At 37.9% G+C, this 27,334-nt stretch overlaps 2 protein-coding genes across 2 annotated transcripts; both read right to left on the bottom strand.

Annotated features, from left to right (window-relative positions):
• Positions 1 to 590: 590 nt before the first annotated feature.
• On the bottom strand, positions 591 to 4,623 carry LOC114274416 (E3 ubiquitin-protein ligase AIRP2). The gene is made up of 5 exons (XM_028216332.2): positions 4,082 to 4,623; positions 2,745 to 2,895; positions 2,174 to 2,240; positions 1,815 to 2,049; positions 591 to 1,001 (listed from the first exon to the last, which is right to left on the bottom strand). The coding sequence occupies exons 1-5, from the start codon at positions 4,144 to 4,146 to the stop codon at positions 791 to 793; spliced, it is 729 nt and encodes a 242-aa protein (XP_028072133.1). The 5' UTR covers positions 4,147 to 4,623; the 3' UTR covers positions 591 to 790.
• Positions 4,624 to 22,122: 17,499 nt separating this feature from the next.
• Positions 22,123 to 22,926, bottom strand: LOC145800307 (uncharacterized). The gene has a single exon (XM_082889961.1). It carries the CDS (start codon positions 22,924 to 22,926, stop codon positions 22,123 to 22,125), a length of 804 nt encoding a protein of 267 aa, XP_082746087.1.
• Between the last annotated feature and the right edge of the window lie 4,408 nt (positions 22,927 to 27,334).

Here is a 27,334-nt window from a genome sequence, read left to right as displayed (position 1 = left end):
TGGTTTAAGTTTTAAATGGGTAATTATTCAGTAGTTACGAAACATTCAGTGTATTTGGTTTGAGTTTTTTGAATTAAGTTTTTTTTGAAGCCGACCTAACTTGGTTAGTTGGGTGGTAGACAAAATTAGTCTCATCCATCCCATTTTTGTGCAAAATGTGCCAGTGTTGCAAGAAGGTACAGAGATGTTTCAACAATGGGTTGGTAGTTGGAGAGTTGACCATGTTTGATTTGCTAATGCGATTCTAAAATAAATTATTTTCAAAATGATTTTTAGTCATTTTGTGTTAGAAGAATTATTCCAAAATAAATTTGAATAAAACACAAGATAATTTCATCCAGAGAACAAAATTCTATCTCACACACTCCCTTATCCGCAAAGCAAATGTTGATTGCAGAGAAAAAGATTATAATCAAATTGAAAAATTTTAGAAACAAATTCAATTCGATTACTTTACCAATTGCATTTATCTGCTCAATAAAAAAGATTGATGAACAACTTCACAAAAACAGTCTTTACAGAAAGCAAACTCAGTATATACACTATACAGTCTTCACAAGAAGCCACAGATCACATAGAAAAACAAGTGGTGGCAATAATGAATTGTATCCTATTATTCAAAATCAAATAAATAAAATTCCAAACTAACCATGTTAAGATCCTCTGACAATGGCCAACCATTATATAAAATTTCAATCAATGACTGACTAACAAAGAACAAACACAAAATTATATACAAAAAAACAAACCAATCTATGTACAGAAGTTCCATCTTCTGAAGATGCCCTCATCACCGGTAACGAGGATCATAAGAAACGAGAATCGGATCGGGAAGGATAAGAGGCAACTTCTCAATGTACATTATAAGCCTCTTGAAATTTTCTTTGGCAATTGATGGCAAGTCCACAACTTCACAGCTGGCGGTGTACATCCAAAGGTCGCCCGAGTCCACTCTTTTAAGGCTATCCCGACAGAAGGGGCATGACTGAGACCGATTACGCCTGAATCAACAATTAAATGCAACTATCATTAGCATAATTTTTTTTGTAAAGGCAGCGAATCCCATTCTACAAGAGTGGAAAACAACCATACAACATGTAAATTGATCTACATAATTTCAACTATCGAAATACCACAGAGCATCATATCTATTGCCATCAAGCAGTATTGGCATTTGATATGGACCCAATATCCTTAGTAGAAATGCGCTTGCTCAATAAACCGAAAAAATATCTTGCTGAGAGCCAATTTCTCTGCTTTAGTTTTTTGAAAAAAAGGGCAGGGAATACAATTCAAATGGGCAGTGAAGTGACTAAACTACATACAATAATTGTGAACTGTTGGTCACCTACGTAGGCTTTGGTAGCATCAGGATGCCTTTTGGAGACTTGTATGTTGCTTGGGTGAGCCAAAGTGGAACCGACCAAGTGTCATGGAAGGGGCATGTTTGACCAGAGAGTGAGTGCGCCTCACACTTGGTTAGACAGTTGATCAACTCTCGATTTAGATCAACTCTTGACTTAGATCAGTCTGCCTTTGTTCAACATAATAATTCATGATGATGGACCAACTAAATCACCCATGGACTACTAAAGTCTCCCTTAAATTCTTAAATCGATTTACAATAACAGAAGGAATCAAAGCAAGATTTTTATCCCAGTGGTTGATAGTCTAAGAAGGAACTGAAGCAGCAAATTCAAGATCTCTTTGATATATAACAAGAATGCTTTAGAAAAATGTATAACAGATACTTGATCAAAAAAGAAAAAGAAATGAAATGGTTTACCAAACAGAAAGATCAATAGTTTGCTCACCAATTTCGGTAGCACTTCATGCACATAGAATGACTGCATTTGGGCAAGACAACCTTGGTGTTTATCTCCATACAAATACCACATTCTTCTTCTCTCTCTATATCAATTTCAGAAATCTTACCCTTGTTCATCTTATCTCTTCTACTGTACTTAGCTGCACAGATCTCTCTCTGTTTCCTATCTTCAACATCGGTGATTCCTCTTTGAAGTTGCAATAAAGAGGGAAATATTATGCCTGCCCAAGGCAAGCCAATGTGAGGAATGAAGCTACTAACAATTTTTGAACTCGAATTGGACAATCATAATAGCAAACAATTTTTTAAATCAAAAGAAAACATTAAACTCCTCAGTTCACTCACCATAAAACTCTCTTATGCTGGCTCTCCTTTCATGAATAGACATGGTAGTCTTTCCATTATCGTAAGCCTGCAAACACTCGTCATATTATTGCCTTCGGTACCAGTAAGACTAGAAACCTAAGAAGCACAGACACTTTGACACTCATCAAACACTTCCCAACATGTATCAAGCATGTCCTACTAATATTTTTTATTTTTTATACCTAGACATGTTTCGGACACTTGGGGTACATACGTATCCATTGCCTAAACACGCATAAACACATTACAAGTTTAAAGAAAACAACTTGGAATCAAATGATAAAAGAAAAACAACGTCGATTTCTTCTTGTTAATCTATCAATCTTTAAACTCCAGAAATTAGTTTTATGTTGCATTTTCTATTGTCTATGTATGAAACATTCATATATGTCACAAATAATAAATACATAAACTATGTACTTTGTGCGTATCCCCCACATGTCGTGTCCGGTATTTTTAAAAAAAATAAATTATTACGTTAGTGTGTGTGCATCTTTGTTTCCTAGTAAGAAACATCTCTTTGTAGTTGCACGAAAAAAATATGAATGACCTTATAAATGAGTATTCTAAGCAATCCAAGAGCACCAGCTAGGTGACAATCAGTCCATTGAACAAGAAAGAGGAACATTTGAGCACAAGGACTGTACGATAATCTCATCTGCAAGCAGGCACCATCATATCCCCTCGGATAATCAGAAGCCCTGCATCTCAAGAGAAAACAATAAAAATCAAATATAGAAAAAATCCAGTAACTTCTAAGAATAAAACTAACTATTCTTCTTTGCATTCGAATAAATTATCTTAAGCCAATAAATTGCAAGAAGTTTTAAGAATGTGGGTTCAGTCTCATTTTATGTATTTTAGAAATCACAATAGAAGCCCATGGATTTGAGGGAAGAAACCATCAATCCCTGTTTGGTTATGTTTTCATTTTCTTTGTTTTTCATGTTTTAAGAAACAAAAAAACATCAAAAATTTCAAAAAACCTATTGGTTTCATTTTTGTGGGAACATATATTAAAAAACAACTCCTTTTCCCAACAAGTGTGTTGTTTTCTAGAAATTAACATCAAAACAATTTTCAAAACAAGTTCTATGTGTTTTTCCCAATAGAGTAATATGCTAGAGACCCACATCCCCCAAATACACCCCCAATATGATGCGGCAAGGAAGTAGTAAGCAGTAGAGCCTGAATATGTGACCAATCAAAAATTGACAACTATCATTCCACTTGGGTGAAATTGTGGGGATTTTATTAGGTGATTCAAAACATTTGCCTTCCCAAAAAATGTAAACAAAAACACAACCAAATAGTGATCAATTTGATTCTTCTGCTGCCACTGAAATTATTCAAATCCAACAAAAGCATATGGGATTTGGCAAAACCCTTTCCATATACCATATAGTTGCTTGAATTAAATCAACAAATCCATGAAACCTCTGGCAATTAAAGATATAAACTACACTTCATACAAAACAAAGTACATATAAATTTATTTCGGGTACTAATAAGGAATATATATACACATCAGATTTTTGCATTGCAGGTAACCTTTTTTTCCTTAAAAAATTGGATTCCTTAATAAAGATAATGAACCGATAAAGAAAGAATCAAGAAAATAATTAGTGTCAACTAAAAAAAATGGAAATGATAAATTTCCCTAGTTATATATATAATACAGTTCCTGAGAAATACCAACAAAATCATTCGTTGTAAAATCAGCCGAATTAGATATTTGAATACAATTCTTTTCTTTGAAAATAGAAAATCAAATTAAATCTCCAATCTTTTGTTAAAATTTAATACTGTTCTTGTTAGTTAGTACAAACTACATATATATATATATATATATATAGAGAGAGAGAGAGAGAGAGAGAGAGAGAGTACATGGTATTGGCATGCTGAATATCAGCTTCAAGCGCCTTGAGAGAATCCTTGAATGATTTCCTCATAGTCCCTTCCTCTATACCCAATTCCCATCCAACAAAATTCAACAAAAACAACAACAATCACTCTTAACCCCTCTCTCTCTCTCTCTCTCTCTCTCTCTCTCAATTCAACAACCAAAAATCTTCAAGCCCAAACCCAAAAACAAAAACCCACATAAGATAAAGTGATCAGAAAAACCCAGAAAGTGACATACAAATACAATTTGACTGTTTCCTATATATATATATATATATGTGTGTGTGTATGTATCTGAGTCTCAAACAAACAGAGAAAGGTGATTTGATTTTCTCTCTCTAAAAGTATAGAGGTTTCTCAGTCCAGAAGAGGAGAAAGAAGTGGGAGTGATGCGTCATCAACGGTGGCGTGGAGGTTGCGTTTGCAGAGAGAGAGAGAGAGAGAGAGAGAGAGGTGTCACCACCGCACTTTGCCCAACTTCGCGTGCACCGCACGCTGTCTCGGCTACCACTGCTAATGATATAAATTTAACAATTTTAAAAATTAAAAATTATAATAAAATTATATATATCATTTATTAAATAAAAAAAAATAAGATTTTTTTTTTTAAAAGTTCTGATATTAAGATTCCTCAATATTTCTATAGAGAAAATTTAACTCAGAGAAATTTTGTTTGATTTAGATTTTTTTTTTTTTTTTTTTTTTTTTGTACAATTGACACTCGTTATTTTTTTATATTGTAAACAAAAAATATCTTAAGAATTTTTTAAATTTTTTTATAAGTTTTGAATAGAATTTTGAATTGTGTGTTTGGTTACATGCCACATCAAAAATTATAAACTCAATTCAAAACTCTTTTTAAAACTCAAAACAAAACAAAACAAAACAAATTTTTCATACTCAAATTACAATTTCAAAACTCACAAACTCAAAATACAACTCTATTATCAAATCATAATTTCAAAACTCTACCAAACGCTACCTTTAATTTTCATAAAGAAATTTATCTGATTTCATAGAGAAATTTTGAAATTTCTCTATAATCATACATAGAAATTTAAAAATTTCTCTAAGTCGAGATCGAAATTTTTTTGAATTGGGTAAAATTTATCTGAATCAAATTTTCTCTGTGAAAATGTTGAGGGACTTAATCTAATAAAAAAAAAATCTTAAACCTCTTTTACTGCACAAAGTTAGAGAGAGATATTTCACTATTTTTTCAAAAAATATAAGACTTGACTCTGGCAACAAAATAAAATTTTGTATTTTATTAATTTGAATCTTAATTTTTTTGATTTATTTTTAATTTAAATTATTTTTCTATTTCTGTTAAGTAAACCTGACGGAATTAGTATTTTATCAATTTAAATCACATTTGTTTGGCGGATTAGGTTGAATGAGATTGTTAGGGAGAAAATAGTTAGTGAAGAGATTGTTAATGTGAGGATTGTTAGTGAGTGGATCAAAAGTCTCGTTTGGTAACTATATGTTTTAATCGAAAAATTAAAAAAATATTATAAGTTGTCACATCACTCTTTACTTCTATACACATCTTTTCGTAAAAACCAAAAAAGTCACTAAACCTCCGTTTGGGAAGTGGGTTGACTTTTTGATTTTTTTGAATATTTTAGCCTGGGGCTAAAAAACCTAATTTGGGAAGAACTTTTTAACTTTTTTGACTTTTTAATTTTTTGGTGAGGTGGCTTTATGTTAAATTACAAAACTGGCCATCTACTATTTTTTGTAGAATGGACCTCATTGCCTCTTTTGTCCTCCACGTCAGATTAGCCATGAATGGACTGATTTTTTTTTTTTTTTTTTTTTTTTTTTTTTTTTTTTTTTTGTAAATGGTTTTTTCAAGGAGTTTTTTATTTTGATTTTGATTTTGATTTTAATTTTAATTTTTTTTTTCATTTTCGGTAAAATGATAAAAAGTGAGGTTTTATTTTATTATCCTGTATATTTTAATTATTATTTTTTTTTCAAATGGTTTTTTCATGTGTTTTGTATTTTAATTTTTTTAAAAATAATAATAATAATAATAATTTTAATTTTAAATTATAATTTTAAAATAATAATAATAATTTTAATTTTAATTTTAAATTTGAATTTTAAAATTATAATACTGCTAATAATTTTAATTTTTAGTTTTATTTTATTGTCCTGTGTATTTTAATTTTTTTCATTTTATTTTCAAAAATGAGTTGTCATGTGTTATATTTATTTGTAAATTACGTGGCGAATGGTAAATTTAAGTTTTTATGTTTTTTTTTTTTATAAATATTTTTGAATGAGGCGTATTTTTGTCCTTATTTTTTTTTAATTTACGTTTTTGTCATTTTTTTATTTGTACACATTAATTTTTATTTATTTATTTGTAAATTACGTGGAAAATGGTAAAAATTTATTTGTAAAAATTTAAATAATTTAAATATTCAAAAAATTATTTTAACAAAAAAATTAAATAATTTAAATATTCAAAAATTTTAAATAATTTAAAATGTTAATATTTTAAATTTAAAAACAACTCTACACTCAAATCGTAACCAAACACATAAAGTAAAACTCAAGTAATAAATTATTTTTAAAACTCATAACCAAACACATAACTTGAAACTCCATACTACTTTCACAACTCTATACTTAAATCATAACCAAATACATAACAAAAAAATTTAAATATTTAAAACTATTTTTATGAAATAGAGTTTGAATTTATTTTTATAAAATATTTTAACAAAAAACAAAAAAATGTTTTTAATTTTTATTTTTTCAACTTTCTTTGTTTTTTCAAAGAGAATGTGTTTTTTGGGTTTTTTTTTTTTTTTTTTTTTTTTTTGTGTTGCTGCATGCCCCTCTTTCAAGAGGGGTAGTTTCATAAATTTCCCATAGCGTTTCTTCTTGCCAAGCAGCTGTGGCTTTTTTTACCTAAGGCCTCGTTTAAAAACAGACTAATTTAGTAACTTTTTGGCTATTTAGCTAAAAAGGTAGGTAAAAAAAACTTGTATGTTTGGGATGACTTTTTGACTAATTACGAAAAGATGTGCAAAAAGTAGAGAGAAAAGAGAATCTTTGACTTTTTTGTATGAGTTGTTGGCTTTTTGGCTAATTTAGTAACTTTTTGACTAATTGACTAAAAAAGTTAGTCCCCAAACGGGGTTAGTGGCTAAATAAGCCTCTTTTGTCATTTAGTGGCTAATTTAGCCTCCACCAACCTTCCCAAACGATGCCTAAAATATAGTTTGTTCTTAAACGAGAATAAAAGTGTGTTTGTTTTGATGATAATGTGGGAGATTGTTAATAATGGAATTGTTAAATTATTTTTATAAAAAAAAATAAATAAAAAATATTTCTATATTAAAAAAAATAAAACAAATGTTAAAATAAGCAGGTGCACTTGATAAAAAAAAAAATTGAAAAAATAATTTTTTTTATATAAAATAAATTCAATCCACTTACTATTTTTCTAATCCTATCAAAAATTCAATCAAGCTAATCCCCCTCCTGATCCTGAGGGGGAATATTAAGCCCCTCACTGTTAATCTTTCCTCCCAAATCATCACCAAGCAAGATGCGGGTGGGACCCACACCCATACTAATCCAATTCAGCCCTACCCTGCTAAACAAACATGGCTTTAATTTATTTTTATTTAAACTATTTATTTTTCTAATTTTTTCCCCAAAAAATAAAATAATAATCAATATGTTAGTAAATTGAGTCAATTTTTTAGAAAATTGAGTCAATTTTTTAGAAAATTGAGTTTTTTATTTATTTATTTTTATTTGTGTGTGTGTGTGTGTGTGTGTGTTTTTTTTTTTTTGGGTGAATTTTTTAATATTTTATGCAAAATTTTTATTTTTAAATACAACCAATATAAATATGATTAAAAAATAGGGACACTTTTTCATAAATCTTTTTTCATCTACTTAAGTTCCATTTAATCCACATTATTTTTTTACATTCCAATAAATCCTATGAATGGCATAATTACTAAAATATCCTTAATAATATTCGCATTTACAGTGTGAATATTTCATGATGTGCATGTTCACACCGTCAATGTGAATGTTCAGACTATTAATGTGAATGTTCACACCATTAATATGAATGTTAATATGTCAAAGTGAATGTTCACACTGTTAATGTGAATATTCACACGTCAATGTGAATATTCAAATTATAAAATATGAATGTTCACATCACCAAATTGCTAACCGTTCAAAAAATATTCTTAAAGATAGAAATGTCCATAAAATACTTTAAATATGAGAATTAAGATTTGATAGATCAAATATTCAAATAATAGGACTCATTGAAATACAACAATATTTTATGGATTAACTGGGATACAAACATTTAAAAAAAGATTTTCTAATAAATCTCCCTAAAAAATATAATATTTGTGATTTTTTTTTAAAAACTATCAAATGCAAAAAATACAAAAAAGATAAGAAAATTAAATATATTTTCGCATTTTGTTGTATTCAATGAATTTTTTAAAAAATTTTGTACAAATTTTTTACTTTTTAATTATATTAAAATTAAATGAATCTAAACATTAAATTTTTTTTAAAAAAATCATTAAAAATATAATCGAATTGAAAATTTAAAAAACTATTTTTAAAAATTGAAAATCAAACCGGATGAATAATTTGTTATGTTCCTAATTCAGGACCACCGCGATTCAAAGGATTTCTTATGATGGCCATCCTTTGTTCTCTTCGTGTACACTTTTAATTTTAACAATAGAAGTTAATTTAATAAAGTAATTAACTCTACTTCCTTGATTTTTTTCCTAGTAAACTCATTAGAGTCCTTTTTAAAGATTTTGTAAGTTTTTATAAATAAATTATTTTTAAAAAATTAGATTGACTCAATAATTATAGTCTATGAATTTATCACATTTATTTAAAAAAACAAAAACAAAGAAGATTTTAGAAATAAACTATGTAATTTCTTAAGAAAAAAATCTAGGCCAAAGTGTTAGTTATGCCATTTTAGTGGTAAAAAGTTAGAAATGGTGTGTGCACCTCTAAACAGAAAATTACGAACCATTACAATTGTGTTATAAATTTTGTGTCATAAACTGTGCAATGTAAATTTAATGTTATGAATTACTGTGGTGATAAATATTATAAATTATTTTGATGAGAAAAGTTAGATAATATTATTATAATGTGATATGATATATATGTTTTTTTTTCAAGAGATGCATATGTATATTATAAGTAGCTCTAACAATAGTTTTACAACAATGCTTCCGATTCTCAGTATGGACAACTCCCAGCGACCCCCCAGTGTCACGTGTTGGCCTGGAGTTGGCTGGAAACAAAAAAAAAAAAAAAAAAATTTTTTTGCCCAATCATGGACGACCCCAGCACCCCCAACTAGGGGTCTAAGTCATTTTTGATAATTCTAAGAGTTTTATCCTTATTGTATACAGTTGTTAGTTCAAATTTAGATATCATTTGAATTGATTTTACTTTCTCCATGCATATCATGCATGCACCATAGGGTGAGAAAAAGTAGACAACCCATTGAATTGTAGTAGTCTCTCTCTCTCTCTCTTAATTAATGTTGGCAAGAAATCCATGAACAAGAAAGCCAACCAGACTCCCCCCATTGAGTAATTATATTATATCCTAGGAATTTGACGTCGGTAATGAATGATTAAATGAATACATAGTTCTAATAATAAAGAGATATTGAATAAAGAGTAGTATTTTATTGGTTGGGTACGTAAACTCGTATCTAAATTCCATCCGAGGAGTATAGTCTAGTGCATAATTTAAAAAAAAAAATAATTTTGTCGATCTGTAACAATGCTCAGTGATATCTAAAGCTTTGTTCTTGTTCTATGAAGTGATATTTTGGGTATAACACTATGTATATTTTTCTGGGAGAGTTAGGGGCCGGTCCTTTGGACCGGACTTAATTCTTAGAAAGTTTTGATCCAAAATAATTTAGTCCATCTTCCGTTTTTACTCCTTACATTCAGTTGAGTGATTTTACCCTAAACCCAAACACATCTCTCTCTCTCTCCCTCCCTCCCTCCTATTTCTGTCACTTGCACACCATCTCTTTCTCCTCCCCTCCTCCATCACCATATATGTGGCTCGGCTCAACCACCATGTCCTTCTCCCTCGTTGCCATCATCGCTGCTCCTCCCCCATCATTCATCTGCTACCAAAATCCTCCATCATCGATCTACCATCTTCGACATCGTCATTGCCACCATCTTCCTCCATCACTGGTTTGGGATGCAAAGTATCCAATCAGTGCATTGAAAGGTGTTGTTGATCTTCTACAAACATGTGACTGATCTGATAAATTTGTTACTTAATTCAGTGATAAATTTGTTGTAATGCCCCTCTCTCTCTCAAATCAAGTATGCTATTTGTAAGTTTTTTAACAAATTCAATAGTGATAAATTTATCACTGGTTTAAACAAATTTATCATTGGTTTTAACAAATTTACTGATAAATTTATCACTGCTTTAAACAAGATAGGAGTTCCGATCGGCATTGAAAATGCCTAGATGAACCCATCACCGTTCTGATCTAACACTCTGAACGCCTCTTTCATATTTTCTTTTTTGTCTCGCTCGTCCATTATTAATTGGTACAGAGCTCTGAACTTGTCAATGTCGACACATCCATCTCCATTCATGTCGATTTTCTTGATCTCTCTCAGATCTAACACCAGCTCTCTCAAATCCAAGGGCTACAGAGGCAGTTCTCATGTTTACCAACACCAACGAACAACCGTTCAATTGCCGAGTCTTCGACGCAAACTTCCTCACTGTCGTGAACACCGTGACCCCTTCGTCTCTCCCAACATCACAGTGGCTCAATTAATGGCTTTGGCAGTATAACAGCAGGGGCAAAATCGAGATAAAAAAAATCTAACAGGACTCGCTATTGCATAAGATAGAAACTTAAGACTTAATGAATAATAGATTTAATTATTGAGACAGACAAGTAAAAAATCTTATTTTTTTTCACACAAATGGTCAACATTAGACGCAACAGGGCTATGAAAATTATGCCCAAACTTTGAGAGGCCAAACCTTAGACTTATGTTCTATTAAACAGACTTACCAGCTAGCAAGCTAAGTCTAACAGGGCAAGATTCAAAGCTATTTTTAGGTTTTTAATTTATTTTCCTCAAAATTTTTTTTTTAACTAAGGCCTTGTTTGGGAACAAGTTTTTTAGTGACTTTTTAGTTAAAATATGATATAAAAAAAAACCAGTATGTTTGGGATGATTTTTTGATTTTTTACGAAAAGATATGCAAAAAGTAGAGAGAAAAGGTAATCTTTGACTTTTTGATATAGATTGTTGGCTTTTTGATTTTTTTAGTAACTTTTTGACTTTTTGACTAAAATCACCACTTGCCAAACGAGGTCTTAGCTCACAGACTTAGCCTCTCATGGGTTAACAGGTCGAGCGTCAACATCTACGTCCATGCCTAGTCCAAATCTTAGTTAGGTTGGTCAGGCTACCTAGGGTGCAAATTTGAGTCGAAAGTTTGACGGACATGCGAACCTTCGAGTCAAATGATGATCTTTATATGTATATAAAATCTAAATATTTAGATAAGAAAAGTTATACCATTATTCAAGATGATTAATGAATAAATATTAGTATAATGGTAATATCTTATGATAATATTATCAATTAAAAAGAAATTTAATATTGAGAGTGAGGACTATATTGTTAGATTAGTTAAAAATATAGAATGTCTACTTAATTTTTTATGATATTTAATTGGTTAATATCATTATTGTGTAAGGGAGAAATATTCGCCTCGCTCTGTACCTCCTTGCTACCAAGCTCGCTTTACTCCGTCAGAACTCCGTGACACTATGAACAGAACAAAAGTGAGCTACCTGGGGGGTGGGTTTGTCGGAAAACCCCTTCGACGGTCAAGTTAGCTTTTTGGGAAAAGAGAGGAGGCAGAAAGCACTGTAAGAAGAGAGAGAGAGAGTTCGAAAATCTTTCTGGTTGCTTACCTCTAACGTCTACACGTTTATCATTTTCAAGGCTGGCCATGCAGCCTCAGAGATTGTAGGCGTATTACCTTTGCTACCCTTCTCTGGGTAGGTGGTTGTGCTCCCTTCTACATTTCTTACACGTGTAGAGACCAAAGTCTCCAAACAATGTTTGTCGCACCGCCAAACGATATTGACGCATACCAGGAGTGGACTTCCCTTTTCTCGTCATTAGACCATGTGGAATGTCGAACCGAGCTATTACTTGGTGAGCCACAGACTATGTTGGATAACTCAATGCCGAACTTAACCAGACCGGTCTATTAGAACCGATCGAAGGTGAGCACGCCGCACGGCAACTCGACTACCTACCGTGATCTTATGTACTATCTATGCCCTCATTATTAAGGACCAAACTATATATAGCCCGGTCGTCAGTGGTTCAGCTACCTAGAATCCCAATGCCGAGGCAATTCTGCCTATCGACACCAACTCAGTTAGGTCTGGCAAGACGTATCATTTAGTATAGCTCGGCTCAATACCAGATGCTGCGTGGATCTAGCTCGGCTCAATGTATCTCAGGTAACCTTAGTTCGGTTTGGCAATACATTCAGTGCGGACCTGGTTTGGCCAAATAGTGCGCTCCAGGTTCCTCTTACGCGACTCAACACCACATTTCGTGCCGGTGTAGCCCGGCCCACTGTTCGATGCAATCTCTCTCTCAATTGCCCCTTAATCCAATTCAAGCTGAGCGTGATTGGGATTACCATTTCTAGTCGAACTGTCCCATTCTAGTCGGTCTTCGAGACTTGCGCCAGCTGTCTCGCCATCAATTAATTAGCCATGTTGACAACCCATTAGTTGTACTGATAGCCAGTCACCTCTAAGCCACATGGCGTTTTCCCAGAGGCTCCGTGCAGTCCCTGCAGCTGTCATTGTCATGTCAAAATTTGAAAAGTTGCCACCTTTTGAGCTTTCCCCCATAAATAGGCCATTTATGCCCCCACGAGCCCTTCACTGTTCATCGTCTTCTTTCATTCCAAACCCTAAACCCTTGAGCTCCTGCCTTCGTCGTTGTTGCCGTCGTTGCTTCCGTTCGAGCTATCTTCAACATTTTTTGTCTTCATGAACATCACAACAAGGGTCGAGGCTGATCGGGTCTTGATTTGGCACCCAAATCCGTAAGCCATTCTTATTTTCATTATCATTTTTCTTTCTTTTCTTACCGTGGTTCTTCGTGTTTTTCCATTTTTCCTTATTCAGGATTGTTTAAGCATTGCCAGTGCCCCTCTTTTGGGTAAAATCAATAGGCATTTGTAGAAATTAGGCAAACTGGAACAAAAAACACGGATGAGGCCATCGTGCCCCTCATTCTCCATAGTTTCAGCGTATGAACTTCGTATATAGGATGAACAGGACAAGTTCTGGGTAGAACCGAACAAAATCCCACGTTTAGATCCAAAAATGCCATTGGGCTGAGCTAAACGAGTTTGTGGTTCTACCAAAGGGCGATGACCGCACTAGAAACTTGTAGGATCATTTAGCCGAAATGAGCGTCCAGAGATTAGGATGAAGGCCCAAAACCGACCTAACATCTTAGGCTCCAACACTAAGCTGAAATTTGAACCGAGTTGAGACTAGAATGTGGCAAAACTTTTGCAGTCGAGTTAGGTGCATTTTGATAGCCACGCACTTGATACCGTGCTAATACTTGCATTCATTTTTTTAATAATGCAGAATTAGGACAGACCAGGCACACATCGACATCACCATCAGTGAGGCTCAAAGACTGAGCAAATAATCACTTAAGCCGTTTAATTTTGACCGAGCTACTATCAAATTGACTATATAAAATAAAATCGAGATAAATGGGAAAATACCGCTTTATGGTCAGCTCGCCTGGGACAATGGCTGAGTTCTATAGAGAATACAACATTCTAGACGACATCCATCTGGCGCTAGCCAAGAAATAAGACACTCCCTGGGCCGAATTGGACAAATGCCCCTTCACGGTCATGTCTATTGTGGAAGGTGACTTGCGCTTCTCGGTCCAACCCCTGGTTTGCGAATTTTTGAGGTAGAGTAGGCTATGCCCCACCCAAGACTCCAATAACACATACAAAATAATAAACGGCGTAGCTGCGCTGAATCAGATATTCGATCTGAATCTCGGCCTTGCTGAGATATTCCATCAATACACACTTAGTAAGAATAAATGTGGTTTTTACTGGTACCTGAAGGTTAGAAAGGACCGAGCAAAGCTTGTAGAGGGTAACCCAGATAAAGAGATGAACGATGACAACTTTTTGTGGGTGTCTAGAAATTACGAAGACACCGAAGCTCCCATACCAAGCTGGTACATAAGTAAAAATTTTGGGAGTGCAGAGCGTCATAGCACGGTTTAATTTTTTGAATTTGAGTTTTCTTTGCCGATCTAATCCTTTCTTCATTTTTGTAGATTACAAACTCTTGGTGGACGATTGCTCCAACGCTAACCAAAAGGCAATAAGGGTTGCTCTGCGTCACCCGGGCAAGGAACGTAAGGCGCAAAAACTACTCAGCTTCCAACCGAGTTACCGACATATTGCGCTACACAAGAGCAGGGTCACCGATTTCTTTCGTGCTCCCTCTTTAGAGCCAAATCCAAATCTCCCGCCGATCAGACTAGTTCCCTTAACCGCCGAGTAGGAGATGGCCAAGATCCGCGCTATCAAATAAATGACTATTGGCGACCTGAACGACTCTCAGCCGGTAGAAACAGCTGGGACATAATCCTTTATGCTAGCCATGCAAGACAAAAGACCAGTGCTGGCTTTCGCCAGCGAGCAAGCTGCTAGTCAGTTGAAGAAGAGGTCGAGAAGAAATCAGACCAAACAACATTTGGTAGATGAAGACTCCATTGAGCTCCCATCCGCTGACTAGGGGAAGCAGACAACCACTTGTCGAGCAATCCGCCCGCTTCACTGCCCTTCTAGTCTGGTCGCCTGAGATGAAGTACAAAGGCTGAGCAGTGACCACCGCTGACTCGCTCTATGGTGACAAGGATTATTCACTTGGCTTTAACATGACCAAGGGATTATTCCTCCCAGCGGACATAAAGAAATACGAAGAATTGTCCGATCTGAAAGTCCTTCGCTCGGCAACAAAGTCAATTATTTTGGTAAGTAAACAAGCCCCTCTGTTGTCAACCTATTGCTCGATTTTGATGTGCTGACGTCTACTTTGTTGTAGGCCGTGCAGAAGAACTATTTGGCCCACGAACGTATGATCGCCGTGCGGCAAAGTCTACGGGAGGCCATCACTGACAATAAGGCCAAGACCTTCGAGCTGGAGAAACTCAAGTCCTCTCAGGAGGCAATGCTGGCCGAGAGGTTGGCCACGGAAGATAAAGACAAACAAAAAGCCTTGTAAGCAACCAAGGCCAGATACATTGCCGAGTTGCGTAAACTCCATGAAGCCCACAAAGCCGAGCTGGAGAAGAAAATCGATGATGTTGAGGATTGAGGCTACACCAAGGGCGAAAAAACATATGAACGGCAGGTCGAAGCGACGAATGACACATTTTTCTAGTGCGGTTAGAAAGCTGTTGCGGAAAAACTTGGCCTCGTGCAAGACTCTGATTTGTTCAATAGTCTGCCAGTTGCATTAATCCCAGCCTATATGCAAGCTTATGCCAACGTCGTGCAGCAGGAGCTCATTTAAGATGTAAAACTCACAGCGGTGGCCAACCCATTTGCCGCTCAACTAGCTGACCAGAGTCTGTTGCCGGTGGGGTCCGAAGAGAGAATCAACCCAATTGCGGAGGATCCTTATGTAGACGTCCCCCGAACGCCCCGGGAGAGGAACGAGTCCACCCGTTCCGTTCGATATTGGGGTCACTACAGCTCAGGACTCTCAAATTGTCACGATTCTAAGTCTGAACCAAAGAGTCCAAATCCGGCAAATCGTTTTGAGAAAACAGATTTTTTTAGAAAAGAAGTGCCAAACATGGACTGCTTTGCCAGATACAGAGTCGCCACCTAAATGTTTTATTTTGGGAAATTTAGGAAACCCTGACTCGTTACCTAAGGCCACGTGTCCGTCATCACCAAAGTTGCCTCGGTTCGGGAACTTGGGTACGATTGGGGAAGGTCACTTCGTGAGCACCCCCGCTCGCCCGATCAAAGATCGGCCTCTACTAACCATGATATCTAGTTTTGAAAACATTGCGTGTTCTTATTCCGGTTATTAGCCTAGATTTACTATGTGATGCGCACAGCATACAAGTATAGACCGGGTCGCCTGAATTGGAACAAAACATTTCGTGTTTGTCTTTGAAAGATGGTTTGCTACTCGCAAGTAGGCTTAAAATGCAGATTTTGCCACCCTCGGGTGGGCTTAGAAAAGATGATTTTGCCACTATCTAGTGGGCTTAAAACTCACAGTTTGATGATTTGTTCCAATCCAAGTAACCCAACCTTCACCTACAAGTATTCAGGCAGTTATATCACATAAGCATTTAGCCTCATGGTAAGCATGCTATTCATGGCAGTCACTCACACGCATGCAAGGATGCTAAAGCATAAAACTCACCGAGTACTCCAAGCCAAAACAAAAGCTAATTAGAAATCCATGCATGATCCTAATTATGCAGAAATACCTAATGCAACACATGCAAAATGCAACTATAGCAGGCTCGGCTATTCTAAACATGGCATATGAGATGCAACAGCTAACAAGTATTCAACTTTGAAATTGGAATACAAGTGCAGTTAGTATGATGCGCCGAGCCCGGTGCATGCAAAACAGATGAATGATGCAAACATGCTGTCATACTGTATGCTAATTGAAATATGCCCTAATCTAACCATCATAAGCGGGTAAATAAAAGGGAGAAAGACGTGGGGTTGGAAGACATACATCATACGCACGCACACTTATTACAATTACGCCCTCGCGCAGAGGGTCCGAATAAATAATATACAGTCCAAATAATACAGTCCAAATATATACAAATTCCTAATTAATTTACAAATTAACTAAGAAAAATAATAAACTGGCATGCAAGCCAGGGACTGCCTTGACTCTTCTTCAGATGATGAATGATGCATGTCTGGGCTGCCTTGCACGGAAATCCATTGGGATGCCCCAATTAGCCTCTGTTTTACAATTATTCTTGGAAAGCGCGCCAAGCTCCGGAAGGTTGCTAATTCTTGATTTGCTGTAACAGAGAGCAGGAAAGGGGCATAGCAATGTATTTTCACAAATGTATGCATGCCTCGATCCTCGTGCCACCAATCACGTATATCGATGCATGATGGCCGAGGAATCGATTTGTATTACTCAATATAGAATGAATGCACATGAAAACTCAACTAAAACCTAACTCCATCATGGATAATCCGGAGTGTCGGTGACTGGGGAATTGAGACACGTTCCGTCACTCGGAGTACGAAACGTACCTCGTTTCCCGTGTTCGGGCTAACTCCTATCCCAAACACAATGCAATATGCATGACATGCATGAATGCAACTAATATACAACCTAGCATACACAATGCTATGAAATGGCATACACGATGCACGAGATAACATGGCATACACAATGCGCTAACATACAACCTAGCAAACGCAATGCTATGAAATGAAATGGCATACACAATGCAATATGGGCTTACACCAACATGAGTGGACCTCAGCCACACTCACATAGGAGGCCATGAGATGAAAATGAGACAACTCGAAATGCGTGCACACATGCACGCAAACCGAGGACCGATCTTAAGGCACAAAATGCCACTCTAACGAGACATGGCAAGGCATGGAATATGGCATACAAGCATGCAAATTTCAGTGCTAAAATATGACCCGAAATAGTCTCGAATCATGGAAACATGGCTCCCGATGCATGAAATGAAACCGAAATACAAAACTAGGCCTATGTATTGGCCTATAGCTATACAAAGCATGCGCTATTTGAACATGGAATATAAAGACAGAGTCAAGACAGCCCAAAAATAAGCACATTCACAGTTCTAAGCAAGGTCAAACAATAAACACAAATAGGGAAAAACTAGCATGCAAAAATGGCCCTAAATGTGAGATAAAGAAGCAAGTCACAGCTTCTGGCCTCAAACATGAGAGGGCCCTTCAACAATGTTGAAGAGGGACCCAAAACATGGCATTTTACAGTTGGTGGCCAGACCCAAAACAGTGTACAAGAATGCTCAAAATGCTATGTAAAATAAGGCCAAAAAGAGAGTTATAACACAAAATCTAGAAAGGATGCCTCAAACAGTGAAAGACCCTTAATGAAACATGAAGAGGGGTTCAAAATAAGGTCATTTATAGTTCGGACCAGAGCCCAAAAACAGAAGCATAAGAGGCTAACAAATCATGCAAAAATGGAGCCAAAAGAGAGATATAAAGGCAAGTGGAAGATAGAAGCCTCAAACAGTGATGAGCCCTTCAACAATATTGAATAAGGGCTCAAAATAAGAAACTTTAAAGTTTATGACATGCCTCAAAACAATTTATACATAGGCCAAAAATACTGCACAAGAAAATGGCATACAAGAGAGGCAATGAAGCAAGTGCAACAAGGAGGCCTCAAACAGTGAGAGACCCTTAAACAAACATGAAAAATAGCTCAAAATAAGCATAGTTCCAGTTAGGGTCGGAGCCCAAGACAGCAAGCAAGTGTGGCTAATGTATTGAACAAAATAAAGCACAAAAAAGGATAATAGAGACTCACCCTTGAAGACTAGTCTTTGGCACCCTTTTGGACCAAGATGCAGCACTCCTAGGCTCTGAAGAACAACCTCCAGCTGCTAGAATGGAGGATGGAAGGGTGGGGGTATGGGTTGGTGAAGAAATGGGTGTAGGACTTGAGAGTTTGGAGGGTTGAAGTGTAGAGAGAGGGAGATGCAATGCAAGGGGCTTAAGGCAAAATTTTGTAACCCTAATAACAGAACTGGAGCTGCTGTTATATAGACAAAAGAGAGGGGAAAAATGGGGGAAAAAATGGAGGGAAAACAATCCAAGTTTCCCTCCAAAAATGCACTCCCCGGATACACAATCTGGGGGGAAAAGAGATGCACATTTGGAATGTGCCTGCAGCAAGGAGCATGGCCGGCCGGTTATTGAGGTTGCAGGTGGCCGGCCGGCTACCTCCCATGGCCGGCCGGCCAAGGGTCAAAAGGTTCAAGTATGATTAGTGGCCAGCCACCACAGAAAGAGGGCCTCCCATGTGTGCACAACACAACCCTGTGGTAAAAAACTGGAGATAGTGAACCAGGAGAGAGAACAACCCACTTTTCAAAAGGGTTCAAAAGGTTCAAAAGCAATTACTGGCCGGCCACCAAATATTGGTGGCCTCCCAGATGTGTACATCACAAATATGGGGTTTAGGGTGCAAGAAAATGGCCCAATGGTGGTCAACATTGGCTTTGAAGTAAGGAAAAACGGGCGACGGAGGGCGATGAAGGGATAAAGTTGGCTGTCTGAACAATTACTGGCCTCCCGCCTTTCTACGACCTTCTTACCAATGAAACAGAGGTCCCTGCCAAAAATGAACCCAAACCGATGCAGAATGAAGGTTCGGGGGCCGAAACGCGCAGCCCGAGGCCCCGAAAACCGGCTGTTAGGCACCGGGAGTGGTGTTCGACCACGAAGTTGGTCTCTCAGACCCCAGTGTCCCTCAAAAGGGAGCAAATGAGATGCGTGCCGAAAAACCGGAGCAAACGGAGAAGGTTAAGCGGTCCCGAACCGAGGCACACGGCCAACGGCTCCGAAAAATCAGAAACTGGACTCCAAACGGGCAAAATGGCCTACGACCACGAAACGTAGCCTACGGCCACTGAGAGATGGTCTACGAGACCTCTCCCTCCCTTCGGGAAGAGAAACAGAGAAAATCGAGCCTGGTTCGCAAACCGAGGCAAGGTATGAAAGAGTCCGGAAGTCCGGAGGCAAGGCTCGCAGCCGAGACTCTGAAACTTCTGAACGAGCACAATATGCAACATCACCGAGCGCTCAATCGGTGACGTCTGAGTCTTAAGGACGGTCAAAAATGGGGTGTCTACACCTTAGGGGGAAGGTAATGTCGCGCTCGGCACTAGAGAGGAGGCCGAGGAAGAATTTACCGAGGAAACCAACACTATGCACTTGGACTAAGCTCCGTTTTGTTTGTGTTTTTTTTTTTTTTTGGATGTAACCGAGCTACGAACCCCATTTTTGTAACTGAACTTCTGCAGTAGTGAAAATCACCATCTTTTTGCTCGTCAAGTGCATGTCTCTTCATTTTGTTCGAATGATTGTAATTGTTGCTTTCAATGCGGACAAGATAAGTATTGCTCGGTTTAACCTGATCAAGCTAAATTTCTATGCAGCAAAGATGAAAATCTACTCACAGTGCTCCAAGATGTAATGATCTTTGTTACGCCGAGTTGATTTCTTTTCAAATGCGCATAAAGGTAAAGTTCCTTTTCAAAATTGTAGAAGCCCCGATCAAAAATTCAGCTCGATCTAAGGTAAAATTAATCCATCAGTTGCTCAAAGTGCAAACTATCTAGAAGGCGAGCAAAAACCAACTCGGAATAACGAGCGAATTCGGCTCGGTATCACCTCAAAAGTCATTCACAATACCAATTTTCTCCCAGGCGAGCAAAATCCACTCGGGGTAACGAGCAATGTCAGCTCGGTTTCCAATCTTAAGTTGGACAAAACACCAACTGTTTGAGCGGGTGAGCAAAGTCAGCTCAGAACAAGCAGTTACAGTTGAGGAAAACACCAACTGTTTGAACGGCTGCCAAAACTAGCCTGGATTGAACTAAGTCAGTTCGGTCTCAAATTGTGAATTAGCCAAAGCACCGACTGACATTGAAGCGAGCAAAATCAGCTCGTTTCACATGGAGAAACTGGGGATATCACCAGTTTTTCGTCACAGCGAGCAAAAATCAGCTCGACTGGGGTAGAGCTAAGTTAGGTTAGTCTCATGCCTCAGGCATTCTTCTATATAGCGAGCCGTTGAAATTGAAGGTGAAATGCCCTTAGTATCTAGTAGCTCAAATACAACACTAATCTATGGAGAAAAATGATACACAGACATAGACAAATCACAAGATTCTTTCCATTGCGCATTAAACATTACTTACAATGCCAATAGCCAAATTTGAATACACAGGAATAAATATTACATGTCAGAAGTAAAATAGCTTGAGATTGGCCGCATTCCATGGTCTTGAGATAACTTTGTCGTCCACGTCCTCTAGATGATATGCCCCTTTACCGGCAAGGCCGGTTATCTTATATGGCCCTTCCCAATTTACTCCCAACTTGCCTTTTCCAGGAACCAGTATGTTGCCCATCACCTTCCTCAAGACCCAGTCCCCAACTTTGAACAGTTGTAGATACACGGTCTTGTTGTATTTCTTGGAGAGCTCCTGTTAGTATGTCGCAATGTGGATTACTGCTCACTCCCTTCTTTCTTCAGCTAGGTCCAACTCCAAGGCAATAGCTTTACCATTCAAATCAGGCTCAAAGTTGGTATGCTGATCTCCAAGGGTATGACTGCCTCTATGCCATATACTGAGCGAACAGAGTCTCCTCGGTCGAGCGTCTCGGGGTAGTTCGGTATGCCCATAGCACGTTGGGGAGCTCTTCAACCCACCTCCCTTTGGCCTTCTCCAGCCGTTTCTTCAACTCATCCAAGATAGTCTTGTTTGAAGCCTCGGCTTGACCATTCGACTGAGGGTAGGCCGGCGTGGAATTGTAGAACTCAATCTTCAACTCTTTGCAAAATCTGCGAAAGATCTTTCCATCAAATTACATGTTGTTATCCGAGATACGGGCCTTTGGGACGCCAAACCGAATGATGACATTCTGCCAAACGAACTTCTTTACATCTTTCTCCTTGATGGTGGCTAACGGTTCAACTTCCACTCATTTGGTGAAGTAATCAGTAGCGGTGATGAAGAACTTGTAGTTGCCCGGAGTCATTGGGAGCGGTACCACAATGTCCAGACCCCAAAACGCAAATAGCCATGGGCTAGTCAGGGGGAGCAACTCTTTGGCCAGGTGGTGTATCTGGTGAGCGAACTTTTGGCATTCTCGCATTTGCGAACATATTTCTGAGCGTTAACCTGCATGCACGGCCACCAATAGCCTTGAGAAATGGCTCGGTATGCCAGCGATCTGCCCCCAATGTGGCTACCGCATATTCCTTCATGAATTTCAAAGAGGAAACCTTCAACCTTACTGGGGTGGACACATTTTAGGTATGGTCTAGTGAAGGACTTCTTGTACAAGGCGCCGGATGGAGAGAGCCAGAACCGCTCAAATTTGGCCCTTATCTTGTTGGATTCCTTCTTCTCAGTGGGCAGGACTCGATCTTTCAGGAAGGTGATGATTAGATCCATCCAAGATGGTCCCAAGTCGGTGCAGAGTACCTCGAGCTCCTCTGGTTCTTCAATGCTCAGTCGGGGCAAGAAATCCATCATCAAAGGGTTTGGAAAGGTGGTTTGTATAGACACCAGGCCAGCCAATTCGTCGGCCTGACTGTTCTCTTCGCGGTTGATTTGTTCCATTCTTATAGCGATAAATTTTTTGACCTCAGCGCGTACCAACGCTTGATACTTGGCCATCCTTTCATCCTTAGCCTCGTACTCCCCAAAGACCTGATTGATGACCAGTTTGGAGTTACTAAATACCATGAGCTGTGATGCGTTAATCCATAGAGCGCTTTTTAGGCCGGCAATGAGGGCTTCATATTCTGCCTCATTGTTAGATGCTAGAAATCCGAGCATGATAGCATGCTCAATGGTTAGACCATCTGGCAAGGTTAACACCACTCTCATCTCGGTGCCATGTCTATTGGAGGCCTTATCGACAAATAGTTTCCATATCTTACCGATGAACAATTTTTAGTAGTCGGAGGGGTTTTGGGAGTTTCTCAAATCCAAGGCATTGGTCGATTTTGTGCGCAGCTTACCTACATGGGCGTTCGTTTGGTCGGTTGGTAAATCGGTCTTCTTTTGCTCTGCTAACCCGATTGATAGGTCAGTTGGTAAGTCGGCATTCTCTTGCTCTACTAGCTTGATTAGTAGATCGGTTGGTAAGCCGGCCTGTTCTTGCTCTGCTAGCTCGATGTTGTTGTGTCGTTCTATTGCTTATTTCTTACTCCTTTCTTGTGTAAACGAAATTATGGCTTGTGCCAAGTCTGCGCTAGCCAAATCAACAAGATAAGCAGGGTGAGTGCCAGGGGCAAACTCCGTCACAAAGTCAGCGAGGGCTTGAGCTTTGATAGCTGTGCGCGACTGGAACTTGATGTCGTACTGCCCCAGCTCTACAGCCCACTTCAAAATTCTGCCAGTAAAATTCCCCTTCTCAAAGAGCATGTAACGCCCCAAAAATTTCGGCAGGGTATATTTATTTATGCTACAAAACCCACCTAATAGACAAATACATATGTATAGCTAACTATTCCATACATCCATTTCCATTAAATCTCAAATGCCGAATACATGCTATTCACATCTCAATGCCCCAGTTCCAATCCCAAGCATACATTTTACAACAAGTATAAAATGGAAGCCAACCAGATAATAAGTGCCCTACATGCTTACAAATTTATCCAAGAACATTCTTGGTTACACAAAATGGAGTTTCAACTCAACGCAATTACAGCCCTGAGCTTACATTCAACAAATAACAATAAAACAAAAATAAAGCCTCAGCTCCGAGTCCTCCCAAGTCAATGCCTTAGCGGAGGCATAGCACTTGTACCTAAAATGATTTCCCTTATAGGGTGAGCCACAGCCTAGTAGAGATATACTACACAACTTATGAACCATGACAAGACTAAAGAGGAGTATGCTCATGATAAAACAATTTATCTCTCTTTTTATAAAGCATGCAATGCTGAAATGCAACAACAGATATAAAACCATTTCCATTTTAAACCATATCTGTTACATGAATATAGGCTCTGTGAATCTCTAGGTAAGTGTCTGCAAGTAGGCCCTAATGCACTACCACTGTCATTTTTACCAGTAAACTAGAAGGCTCGACACCTAACCGTGCGGTTCTACACCCCCTACCCAGATTCACCAAGTATTCATCTTTTCACAAACAAATACATTTCCAAACATTTCTAAAAAACAGACACATTTCCAATGAAATGAATGTAATGCAATATCCAATGCAACAAATGAGGAATGTGGTTCAATTTACCTAAGTCTCATGCATTTCTACAACAATCCTGGTTATCCTTCACCGATAGCCCAAAACAGATATTTCTAAACGGGTATTTAAACAATTAAATTTCAAAAAAATTTCGATAAATACAATCTATTCCACATCTCATCAAATATGAACAACTATACTAGTTTTCATATCACAATCACGTCCGATAACCTCTCAAGGTCCATTTCTAACCGTGTTGGTTTTATTCCAATAGATACATTAAACAAAATAATACCGTTAATGCCTAAGAAAACATCATTTTCTTTCCAAACTCCTCCTCCAAGCATTATTCAACCATGACATCCTATTTTGATCAAAAGCCCCAAAAGTAAAATGTAATTCCTTTGTTTTATTTAAAAATGCTCTTTTGGTCACAAACCGGTAAAAATTTCAAAACCAATTGAGTCGAAGTCCTTTTTTGTTCAAATTTAAAACATTGCTCTTTCATAACCTTACAAACATATTCCAAGTTTACACTTTCACAATTTGGGCATCAACTCTTTATTTTTCTCAAAATTTCCCTTTTAAGCAAATAAATCACAAATTTTTCAAAAATTCTAATTAAATTATATACAACTCTAAACTCCATATAATCAAGTAAAAGTGCGTGAAGAAGTGTAGGAAAAATCCCTACCTCGATCCAAGAGCTTCCAAGAAAATAAAAATTTCCGGCAACAAAATTTCAATTCGTTTAGATTAAATCGGAGCCCTTGAAACCCTCTACAATTTGATCTATGGAACTAGGGTCTAAAACCTGACCCTAACTTCTCCTTTAAACTGCCCTGAACATAGCAGAACCTCAGCACACAGATTGAGATTGAGAAGCAGCCATCCAACGACTGTAGCTATTGGTAGCAGCCTCAGCACTTCCATCCAGGCTGGATGGGAATAGGTGATCGTCTACCATAACTATGATGGTTGTTGTATACCTATTCTTAATATCGTGGATCGCTCTTACCAATGCTTCCTTTAACATTTTAATGTAGGAACCATCAAAATTATCACCCTCCAGCCTATCAAATAGAAAATACATGTGTAGGAAGAAGTATTCCTCAATGTACTTCCAAGCTGTCTCATTCGCTTCATTGCTATAATAGCCATAAAAAATAGCTACAATACCCAATGTAGCTTCTTTCTAGAGATGGTGGAGAGGAACCTAATATCAACGTCGCAAAAGAAGTGATTGTGAGTGAATCTCGCCCAAGAGCATCGAGAATAGCCTCTGAGCAGTAGATGTGTCAGTCAAACGTCCCCGTGAGAGTGAGTGACCCCAACGAGGACATTCTAGAGAACGAATTACCGCCATTGCACTGCCTTCGCGATAAACCTTGCGACAAGCCTCGGTCTCTGCGGCTGATCTTAGTAGTGAACAGACACAAAAGACTAACACCACAACAGAAATCCAGAACAATCTCATCATCGAGTCCATCTTTATCATCTTCTTGAGGAATGATATCACTAATTTCACCTCCTCTTTTCTTTTAGTAGACCACACCACCTTTTCTCTACAAACTCTCTCTCTCTCTCTCTCTCTCTCTCTCTCTCTCTCTCTCTCTCTCTCTCTCTCTTTTATTTTTTATTATGGACCACCCGTCCCTTTTTTTTTTTATAATCATTTTCCCACCGAAAGTAAGCAAGCCCCAACTGGAATGTAACCACTCTCCTAATGTGAGAGAGAGAGAGATATTATAAAAACCCTTCCCACTCAAATTTTTCTTAGCCTCTCTCTTAAATAATTTTTCACTACCCCAAAAACATTATCCTCATGCTGACCATACACGCCAAACAATCACCACCATATTTTTTTTTTCTCTTTCGGGTCATTATAACCTTAAGCGGGAATTTAGTTAGCACTATTATTGTGTGAACGTGGAAATAGTGCGCCAATTTTCAAGAGGCAATCATGATAGCGAGGGCCAAATTTTCAAGTAACAGATATCTTGCTTCGACTGGGAACAGTGTCTTGCTGACGTAAAAGATAGGGAGGTGCTAAATCCTCTCAGCTCGGATGAGGACCGCACTTACCGCATGCTGAGAAACTGCCAAATATAGATAGTGCTCTTCACCTTGTCGTGGGGTAACCAAGATTGGGGCGGAAGAGAGATATGTCTTTAGGTCTGCCAAAGCGCGGTCACACTCTGCATCCCAGAAAAACTTGGCTTTCAAAGTCTTGAAAAAGGGCCTGCTACGATCTGATGACCGCCTGATAAATCTATTTAGTGCAGCTGCCATTCTGGCGAGATGTTACACGTCCTTTGTGGAGTTTGGTCATTCCAGCTCTTGGATTGCCCCGATCTGTGAAGGGTCGGCCTCAATTCCTCGGTTGGTAACCAGAAAACCCAAAAATTTTCCAATTCCTACTCCGAAAGCACATTTAGATGCATTCAGTCGCAACTTGTGGCATTTGAGGATGACAAACATTTCAGCTAGGTCGGTGAGGTGTTGAGACTTGTCTTTGCTCTTCACCTCCATATCATCAATATAGGCCTCCATAGTGCAGCCAAGAAGAGGAGCGAACATTTTTGTCATCATCCTTTGGAAAGTTGCCCGGCATTTTTAAGACCAAATGGCATGACCTTATAGCAGTACAAGCCTCTTGGAGTGGTGAATAAAGTGATCTCTCTGTCCGGCTCATGCTTGGCTATTTGGTGGTAGCTGCGGTATGCATCTAAAAAGCTGAACCTTTGGTGACTAGCGTTAAGGTCCACTAGTTGGTTGATTCTTGGGAGCAGAATGCTATCCTTTGGATAGGCACGGTTGACTGTCTTGTAATCGACGCATACCCGCCACTTCCCATTTTTCTTCGGCACTATAACCGTATTAGAGATTCATCTAGGGTATTGCACTTCTTCTATTGCCCCAGCTTCCAATAAATTTTTGACCTCCTCGGCTACCACCTTGGTATGGTGCAGGGCCAAGCGCCGTGCCCTCTGTATGACTAGCCGTGCGTTAGGAAAAACATTTAACTGGCAACAGATGAAGCTAAGGTCGATGCTAGGCATATCGTAAGGCGTCCACACA

This window comes from Camellia sinensis, chromosome 10 (assembly GCF_055761805.1).
Source record: "Camellia sinensis isolate YWXY chromosome 10, ASM5576180v1, whole genome shotgun sequence".
NCBI lineage: Eukaryota > Viridiplantae > Streptophyta > Magnoliopsida > Ericales > Theaceae > Camellia > Camellia sinensis.
The sequence above is the reverse complement of the archived record's forward strand: the minus strand, read 5'-3'. Positions and strand labels throughout refer to the sequence as shown.